The following is a 10571-nucleotide window of genomic DNA, read 5'->3' on the forward strand; positions in this document are numbered from 1 at the left end:
GTTCACTCCATTTATATCATCTCTTTCCGTTAATGTATCAAACCGAAACCGTACCGAATCAAAATAAGAAATACCAAACCGTACCGAACTACTTTGATACGGTATTTGGTATTCACAATTGATAAACCAAAAGCCGAAATACCAAACCAAAGTTTTTAAATACTGGACCGAAGTACCGAATGCCCACCCCTGTTATTAGTTTGTTTGGGAGGAAAATATTTAGAAGGAAAATAATGGTTGTTAAGCCAAATATGAAATCATGGGTTTTAAGGCAATTACATGGGTGTGGCCATCGTTGGGCCATTATTATTGTGTTCAAATAACAACTCCCATAACTCTTCATCTCTTCATCCCTTTTGTTAGAATTTTAGTATAGCAAGGATTGCGGTTTGATGGCTAAGTGAGAAAGAGGCCACATAATATAACTACACATAGTAATTATTTCCACAGTTGACAGTGGAATTTTGGGTGCTAAAAGGGAAACATATAATGTAAATTCAAAATCCCAACTTATTTAGTATAATATCAAACACATGTTTATATTATACCCCGTATATTTTATTTTTAGTCCAATGAATCAAACATCTTTCAATAAAAATAATTCGCCAAATAATCCCGTTATTATTTAATCCCTGTACCCATCATTATAAAATCCCGAATAACTTGTTTCCTACCAAATGTCTCCTTAAAGCTTATCAGCTAAGCCAAATGTGCTATTATTATAAAGTAAAGACTAATATGTGTTCAAAATGACTAAATTCCAACATGTGAATAAAGGAAATTGAATTTTCTGTTTCAAAATTGTTTAGTATTCTTACAACTTGTTTGGATGGTTGTTATCTGTTGTATCGTATCGTTACTTTAAATACAATGTTTGTTTTGATTGTTACTTAAATTTTATTGTATCGTATCGTTTAAATTTATCGTTACGTAACGACGAAAAGTGTCAATTTATGGAATGACCGATTTAGTGTGGTCGCATCTTCTTATTTTTTTTCTCGCCCTTTTTATTATTAAATAATCATATTTTATCTTTTACCCTACCTTTTTATATAATAATATTACCTCGTACCTTACTTTTTCTTTATAATATTGCAAGTTTATTTTTCATAATGATGGTGCGTGACATTATGAAACGACGACAAACAATATAGTATATCCAAATAAAGTATACAACAAAATGATACAGTACAATACATTACAATACAATACTATACGATATATTTGGAAACGTTACATGGCAAGTTGGCAACCATCCAAACAAGCTGTTAGGAAACCAATGGGCTGCAAAATTTGAAATCTGAAATGTACACCTCATTAATTTGAAGCCCATAACGCTTATGATTTTTCAAGATCCCGTTAGCAGGAGAAGATGTTTCTAGAAGCTTTAGCATCTCAACAGTGTAGACGCATCGCATCCCTCACTCGCCCTACTACTAGTACTAGTACTAGAAAGAAAGAAAAACCCCTCTCATTTCAGCATCCTCTGTTTTGCTACAAAAAATACAAGGACAAAACAGAGGAACCTACGTGGAATATTCCAGAAGCCGCCGTTACACCACCGGTCAAGCGATCCTTCCTACACCTCAGCCTCGTCGTCTGTAAGGTACGCTTTGATTACTAAATTTTACTCCTCCCTAACACAATCTCGCAGATCTGTGATTTTAATAAAATTTTGATTTTTCTTTGTCGATGCTTTAGATTTGAACATCCTATAACTCAATACGTAACATCCAACATATTGCACATTTTCTTCATTAGGTAGATTTTACGAAGAGCTTTTTATTGTTCTATTTGCGGAACTTAGTTTTGCATCTTGAGAGGTTGTTTGGTATATAAGACGAAGTATGAGAACTAAGCAGGATATTATCATTTCAAATCAATGCCTTATTTTGCTTAAAGAGGGAGATGTTGGGTACAGTAATATACACTAGCTTAGTCGTGATTGAAAGTTTTTCTCCTGGCTGGGAATTCAGATTGAAAGTCATCCTTGGAAACTGAGTCTATCTAATGAAATGTTTTTTAGATCTGCTGAAAGTTAGCTTGGCATACCTCAAGATCTTTTATTCATCTTTCCCACCCCAATGTAACTGCTAATTTCAGCATATATATTATATTAGTAAAACTAGCAATCGCACTAGAGAAAACTCGCAGTGAGAAGCTTTCTTGATTTTCTATTTAACGCAAAGCTCAGTTTTGGGATTAGTGGGCGCTATCATTTGAAGCGTATTATGTTTTTTTTAGTGAGTAATTTGGTTTACATGCATTGAGTCCTGGGTTTATTTGGTGTCTTCTTGATGCTGTTCAGGTAATTTATATTTCTGTTGGAAATTGAGCGAGGCAGCAAAGATGAGTGTGGTTGGTTTTGACTTTGGGAATGAGAGTGGTATTGTTGCAGTGGCAAGGCAGAGAGGAATTGATGTTGTACTTAATGATGAATCGAAGAGGGAAACCCCAGCTATTGTTTGCTTTGGTGAGAAGCAACGGTTTCTTGGGACAGCAGGTGCTGCATCAAGCATGATGAATCCGAAGAATACAATATCTCAGATAAAGAGGTTAATAGGACGGAAATTCTTAGATCCTGAGCTGCAAAGAGATCTTAAGGCATTGCCATTCTCGGTGACTGAAGGGCCTGATGGATATCCTTTGATCCATGCACGTTATTTGGGGGAAATGAGATCTTTTACACCCACCCAAGTTCTTGGAATGGTGTTTTCAGATCTGAAGATTATAGCGGAGAAAAATCTTAATGCAGCAGTAGTTGATTGTTGTATTGGGATCCCTGTATATTTCACTGATCTTCAGAGAAGAGCTGTTATGGATGCAGCTACCATTGCTGGCTTGCACCCTCTCCGTCTATTCCATGAGACAACAGCAACTGCATTGGCTTATGGTATATACAAGACAGATCTGCCAGAAAATGACCAACTAAATGTAGCTTTTGTTGACATTGGACATGCAAGCATGCAAGTTTGCATTGCAGGCTTCAAGAAAGGCCAGCTGAAGATATTGGCTCATTCATTTGACAGATCACTTGGAGGAAGGGATTTCGATGAAGCCCTCTTCCAACATTTTGCTGCAAAATTCAAGGAAGAATACAAAATCGATGTTTTCCAGAATGCAAGGGCTTGTATTAGGCTTCGAGCTGCTTGTGAAAAGTTGAAAAAGGTTCTTAGCGCAAACCCTGAGGCACCTTTGAGTATAGAGTGTTTAATGGATGAGAAGGATGTCAGAGGGTTCATCAAGAGAGAGGAATTTGAGCAGATCTGCATTCCAATATTGGAGAGAGTAAAAAAACCATTGGAGAGAGCTCTTTTAGGAGCTGGACTTACTACTGATAATGTTCATTCTGTTGAGGTTGTTGGCTCAAGCTCGCGAGTGCCTGCGATGATGAGAATTCTGACCGAGTTCTTTGGGAAAGAACCAAGGAGGACCATGAATGCTAGTGAGTGTGTGGCAAAAGGATGCGCGCTGCAGTGTGCTATTCTCAGTCCTACCTTTAAAGTTCGAGAATTTCAGGTAGCGTAGCTTATTGCTGTTGCTTTCTTTGGTTGATGCATATTTCCATGCTCATCTTGGTTTTGAGCACTTTGAATTTCATAATGTCATTGGGTACAACTATATTGTTTATGAAATTTCTTTAGTGACCGAAGAAATCCGTCTGAGCCCAACCCTTAGGGCCAACTGCAACCTTCAAAACTCGGGGATAATGGGCCTGCCCCTCTACCCTTCTCCACTTAAAAAACCAGGCTTAGTTCATATGGCACATGGCTTATATTGTTTATGAACGGCCCTTACAAAATTATTTATAGACTGTTGTAGTCGATCTTCTAAAGATCGAATTTGAGGCAGGTTGCTGTGGTGGCAGTGCTGGACTTAAGGGAAAACTGATACAATTGACTTGGAACAAATATGATAGTAATTTTTTCTTTTGGATCGATTTTTCTCATTATTGCATTTACTTCAGGTACCATGCTTTCTAGGAGTATGTCAGTAGGAAATATAGTTAACTTCTAGTACTTATTTTTATTTTGTAAAATGTTAGCATGAGATGAATTTAAATGGGACATGGCCAGAGAGTCATACAGCCGACCCAACTTGTTTGGGACTGAGGCATTGTTGGATTGACTGAGTGGAATTCAGTGGTGCACTTTCATTGAAACAAATATGATATGGATGGCAACATAAGAGTTAACGTAAAATTTCCTTCTTGACTGAAAAAAAGGGAACATAAGATTTCTTAGGATTGCTGAGTTTCTAGTTGAAGCAAAGGTGGATTAGATATCGAACTTGCTGGTCTTGCATTATCTGCTATTAGAAGATTATATTTGCACATCTAGCTTCAAACTGATTTATTTGGAGTTGATGCATGGGTTTAAGAGTTAAAAGATTTTGCTGGGTGATTGAAGGTCAATGAGAGCTTCCCTTTCCCAATTGCTTTGTCATGGAAGGGCTCTGCTCCAGATGCACAAAATGGAGCAGCAGAGAATCAACAGAGCACAGTTGTTTTCCCTAAGGGAAATCCGATACCAAGTGTGAAAGCTTTGACATTCTACAGATCTGGCACATTTACAACTGATGTACAATATGCTGATGTGAGCGAACTGCAGGCACCAGCAAAGATCAGTACTTACACGGTAATTTTAGTTATCACTTGTGAGATGCTTTATTTATAGATGAGTCCTTCAATTGCCCCACTGATTTTCCTTGATGTTTGTTGATTGACAGATTGGACCATTCCACTCTACTAAGGGTGAACGGTCCAAATTAAAGGTTAAAGTACGGCTAAACCTTCATGGTATTGTCTCAGTTGAGTCGGCAACTGTAAGTCCTGGAAATCTTTGACTATTTATTAAAGAGTAAGGATGTTCATAGTCTCATGTTTCCATGGTCTTTGATTCAGCTTTTGGAAGAAGAAGAGGTTGAAGTCCCAATTGTAAAAGAGGAACCTATTAAAATGGATACAGATAATGCTTCAGTTGATGCTGCTCCTTCAGCTACTGCTGAAACTGACGAAAACATGCAAGATGCTAAAGGAGCTGCAGATGCTTCAGGGGTTGAAAACGGTGTTCCAGAATCTGGAGACAAACCTGTCGAAATGGCTACAGACACGAAGGTGACTTATTCTCTCTCATCTTAAATTGTTGTTGGTTGTTTGAGCTAGTTTTTACTTTTTAATTATCATGTTTGATAGTTATTTGACATGCTATGCATTTATCAGATGCCAAATTTGTTGTCACTTGTCAGATATCAATGGTTTAGTGTTTACCTCTATGTTTAATCCTTGAAATGTGCGGGCCAAATATTTCCTTTTTCTGATCTAAAATGAGGAATATTCTTTTCCAATTTGGTTGAATATTTGTGCAAGGGTTATCTGTAAATCTCTGAATTTATGGTTATTATTTCTTGCAGGCTGAAGCCCCAAAGAAGAAGGTGAAGAAGACAAATGTACCAGTGACTGAATTAGTTTATGGGGCATTGGCAGCTGCTGATGTGCAGAAGGCTGTGGAGAAAGAATTTGAAATGGCTCTCCAGGACCGTGTCATGGAAGAGACAAAGGACAAGAAGAATGCTGTTGAGGCCTATGTTTATGATATGAGGAATAAGGTATGTGTTGGCCTTATAGTGTTTATATGAGGAGATTGGGTTGGATATTGATCATGTATTGGCCTTTTTTTATATGAGAACATTGGGTTTGATATTGATTATGTTTCTCCTCCACAATGTCTCTAGCTGCACGACAAATATCAAGAGTTTGTAGTGGATTCAGAAAGAGAACAATTTATTGCTAAACTTCAAGGGGTGGAAGACTGGTTGTATGACGATGGGGAGGATGAGACCAAGGGCGTTTACATTGCGAAGGTTGAGGAACTTAAGAAGGTCTGTGTTTTTCTGTTTACCCAATTTTGCGCTTCCTCTTTTGCCTTTGCAACTGAATTCTAAGATGCAATCTCAGCAAGGTGACCCAATTGAGCAAAGATACAAGGAGTACACAGAGAGGGGATCTGTAATAGATCAACTTGCTTATTGCATTAACAGTTATAGAGAGGCGGCAATGTCAAATGATCAAAAGTTTGATCACATTGATTTAGCAGACAAGCAGAAGGTGTGCCTGTCATCAGTGTTGTTTTTAGCTGTTATTTTCTTTTGCATGATCCTCTTCGTCCTGGCCTGAAGTATGGTCTCACGCAGTCACTCTTCTGTTTATCTTGCACTTTCTAGGTTCTTAATGAGTGCGTTGAAGCTGAGGCTTGGTTGAGAGAGAAAAGACAGCAGCAGGATTCTCTTCCAAAGCATGCAAACCCTGTTCTTTTGTCGGCAGATGTTAGGAGGAAAGCAGAATCACTTGACAAGTATTATTCTCCTTCAAGTTCCATCTAATACAATCACTTTTGACCTCTATGTGGTCTAATTCTGAAGTTTTTATTGATCACTGTCTTGATAGCTTTGTGTTTATTTTTCTTAGATTAGTATTACTTAGCTGACTTTCAAATACTTCTGCTATTATCTGTCTGTACAGGATTTGTCGGCCTATAATGATGAAACCTAAGCCAGCTAAGCCGGCAACTCCTGAAACACCTACACATGCACCTGCTGAAGGAGGTGAGCAACAGCCTCAGGATGCGGAGAGTCCTAATCCACATTCCAACAATAACACAAATGCTGGTGACGCTGATGGTGCTGAATTACCCCCAACTGCTGCCGAGCCAATGGACACAGACAAATCTGAGGCCAAATAAAGTGCTTCATGAGCTTGGTGGTTGGTTTGATCTTCAGATTCTTTATGCAGCCTAAGATGTGGTTTCATGCTATCACTTTTGGCTTTTGAGGCTTATCTTTGAAGGTTCTTAGCGGAACACTATATTTCCTCAGTGAGATAGGTTCGGCCATCTTTGTAGTGGGATGGTCAGCAATTATATTATTATTCACAGGGTGACTTTTTTATAATCCTGTTTCTTCAGGGGTTTTTGAGGGAGTTCGATTGCATTCCCAATTTTCTTGTTACTAAATTATTTACACCCGAGTCATGTTTGTCTTTTTATAAGCAAGAATTGATGTGTATCCGGAACCAGGAACCTTGGCATTCTTTTACGCTTTATTGTATTGGTATAATGGAGTTTACGTGTCAATTCAAGATGTCCAGTGTGCAATATCAAACGTGAATGAATGCATAGTTGAGATTAACTTCTTTTTCCCCGAGTTGGGTTACATTGCATACCCGTATGCAAAAAATTTCATCACTCACCATGATTAGTCGAGTAAACCTTACTATAGTACTTTTTCGAAAGTAAAAAGTAAGGGGGAGAAAATAAAAGAAAATCATTTCATTCTATGTGCTAGGTGTAGAAAACACGAAAGGAAAAGAAAATGCACTGTCTACCCTTTAAATGATTTTTTTGAAATTCCAAATCGAGCTTTCTTTATTTCTATAACTCGCAATTCTAATCACCTCATATCAGGGATACTGATCACTGCATCTAAACAAACATTAATCTAATCTCTTGAGAGGGCAGTTCTCCAGAACTAGAAGTGTCAGGCCACAGTCCCACAGCAGCAATGTCGTTATACGTACTTCAATGTACATGTTTAAGCGAACGGAGACAGTATCCACTTTATTATTGAAGTGGATATGCGTAAATATAAAACTAGACATCTCTTACTATATATAATTGCCGCTGAAACTGATTGTTACGGTACATTAACATTTATTGACTTGCAAATTAGTATAAGTAACAAGGTCATTACTGTATGGTTCAAAATCTGACCACAGTGGTCGACCGAGCTGGGACCCCGCCTAAGTGGCGAAATGGCGAGAAGTACCACGACCAACCTCAGTCCCATCATCGGCAGTGTATGTCAAGTAAAACCGGTACTCAAATAACGACGAAAAGACCGTCACGTGAAGAACTCGTTGGTCAAAGGACACAGTAAAGCTTCGAGAACTATATATAGAAGGGGGATTCTCGGAAAAGGGGGCGAACTTTTCCTCTCTACTCTTTCTCTTGCAATTTTCTCCTCTGAAGGATGTAAACTGATTTTTCTTTCTATCTCGCCAAAGATGAGATATTTAACATCAGTAAATATTGATTGTTCTTACTTTTGACTCATTGTATTGCTATAAATTTTTAGATCTGGAGTTGATTATGCTTGACTAAGATTTACTCTTCTTCTCATCGTTGATTGATTTAATCAAAAGATTTAATACTTCTTTTGTCAAACAATTTGGCGCCGTCTGTGGGGAATTTCTTAGCCAAATCTCCTAGTCTCCTTCATATCCAAAACCGGTGAAACATAATCACCCACCAGAAAGAGCAGTAAGTAAACCTCACATGCTAATCTATACCATGATGCTACCTAGAAGCAGAAGTTGCAACCAATATCCACGCAAAGCTCGCAAGAGAAGACGACGCTTGTTGCGCAAATCCCATAAGAGAATAGGCACATCTTATGGGATGACCCACACACCGGATAATCCATACACCGGATGACCCACGAACGAGCTAAGGCAAACCGACAGGTTTAAAAAAAAGGGGGAGGAAGAAAAGAAGGCCGAACACGGCTGCCGAATCCACAAACCACCATTCCATCAACCACTTAAACGCGTGGCAGAGCGAACAACGCTATAAGGCTACCCTCGTTCATCGATTCATCGGATCGAGGTAAGGAAAATCCCATCTTGGTTTACATTCTGCTGTTTGCTTAAACAGGGACACAAATGCCGCATAGGCAAGCGAGCAAAGAAGCATTCCAATTGGGGAGCGGAAGAACTATTACAAAATAACTTGAATATTGCCCATCTCAAACATTTCAACTTCTAGAAAATGATGTCCCGTAAGTCGTACTCCTTCTCCTCACCCAGATGTCCCGATTGGGTCCTCTCGGGGAGGTATTGAACGAGGCAATGAGGGAGATGTCACAAAGTTCAAAGGACAGTTCATCGCCTCGCCCATCGGCAAGCTCTCCAGGCCGAACGATGAAGGGGTTAAACGGGGAAATTCCAATATATGCATAAAACGAACATTAGCAAGGTAGCAACTTTGAATACTCTCCGGCATCACACTCTCCAATACAGAAAAAATTAAGCAAACTGGGACTCACCCAGGAAACACATAAGTTAAGCTAAACCGGGACTCCCCAGAGGACACCCCAAAACTCTCCAAAAAACTGGGACTTACGACGGGTTAACATTTCGACAAGCTCGAAATAACACCCTTACGGCTAAGGCCGTCGCCAAAGAGAAGAGTTCGACATCGCTCGAACCACGAGGGGTTAACATTTCGACGACAGCTGATAACTAGGGATTTTGACGCATTTTATACTCCTTCTTGCTTATGCTTTGATCAAATATTCATACAAAATAGTCCAAAAAGGCTCACAAGTTGTGCTTGATTGCAGGTTTGATCAACAAAGTGACAAAATGTCAAAAATCCGCTCAAAAGGAGTGAAACTTGCACAAGTACCAAAAATAAGGCAATCTCATGCAGAACAGGCCCAGTGCGGCCGCACAACACTTTGTGCGGTCCGCACTGGGAGATTCAGAGAGCTGATTTCCAGGCTTCAAGGCAGTGCGGCCGCATACCAATTTGTGCGGTCCGCACTGAAGGCACCGCGGCCGCAGTCCATTCTCTGCGGTCCGCGATGTGAAGATTCAGAGAGATCACTTTTCAGAGTTCTGAGCCATCGCGGTCCGCGGTCAACTTTGTGCGGACCGCGCTAGAAGCCTCCGCGGCCGCGGTCCATTCTGTGCGGTCCGCGGAGCCCAGGTTCAGAGAGATCAATTTTGAAGGCCAAAGCCCAGTGTGGACCGCGGTCCATTTTGTGCGGTCCGCACTAACCCCGCAGGGGCATTTTTGTCCAGATTTTTCAGCCTAGTATAAATAGATTCTTTTTCTATTTTTAAGGCATCAGATATTATAATACGTAAGCTACACTTGTGAGACGATTTTTCTTAGCCATTTTGGGCATTTTTACTTACTTTCCATCATTGAATCTTTGTATTTAGCTTAGTAATTAATTAATATGTGTTTATCTTCATCTATTTCTTATTTTTCTTCTTTGAATATGAGTAGCTAGACCCCATAGCTAGGGTTGTGGCTCAACCCTAGTGTGGGTAATTGATGGGTCTTGCATTTTAGGGCTAAATTGACTATGGGTGTTTGTTATTTGGGCCAATTTCATGGTTAATTTCTGAACTAGTGGTTGCAAACACTAGTTTGTGTTGAGTTGACTTGGGCTTTTCTTGAGAAAGAGAGCCTAAGTCTCCGAGATTGGTCCAACAATGAATTGGGGCGTACTCAAGAGATTGATAGCCCCAATTAAAGGGTTAAACCTCGAGAGAGTAATACCCGAATTGAACCCTAAGTTGCTTGTGCAAATTGGCATACCCAATTGGTCTTGAGAAAGCCAATTCGGGCAAAATCACTTGAACCACCGAGAGGTGTAGAGTGGGCAAAGTCGTTCAACGGTTATAACATACTCCCCAAATATGTCAAATGTGCCTTAGATTCAAGTACCCGTCAATTGACCACCTAGGCGGTAGTCACTACCCTAGTGCCTTTTAAACCTATTTG

General features: G+C 39.6%; 1 protein-coding gene across 1 annotated transcript; it reads left to right on the forward strand.

Moving 5' to 3' along the window:
* LOC109227377 (heat shock 70 kDa protein 15-like) lies at positions 1417-7137 on the forward strand. Its single transcript, XM_019392519.1, has 10 exons — positions 1417-1606; positions 2309-3519; positions 4410-4637; positions 4729-4824; positions 4904-5116; positions 5413-5607; positions 5734-5880; positions 5957-6106; positions 6223-6353; positions 6521-7137. The coding sequence occupies exons 2-10, from the start codon at positions 2350-2352 to the stop codon at positions 6738-6740; spliced, it is 2550 nt and encodes an 849-aa protein (XP_019248064.1). The 5' UTR covers positions 1417-1606; positions 2309-2349; the 3' UTR covers positions 6741-7137.

The sequence above is a fragment of the Nicotiana attenuata genome, chromosome 6, assembly GCF_001879085.1.
Source record: "Nicotiana attenuata strain UT chromosome 6, NIATTr2, whole genome shotgun sequence".
In the NCBI taxonomy this organism is placed as follows: Eukaryota; Viridiplantae; Streptophyta; class Magnoliopsida; order Solanales; family Solanaceae; genus Nicotiana; species Nicotiana attenuata.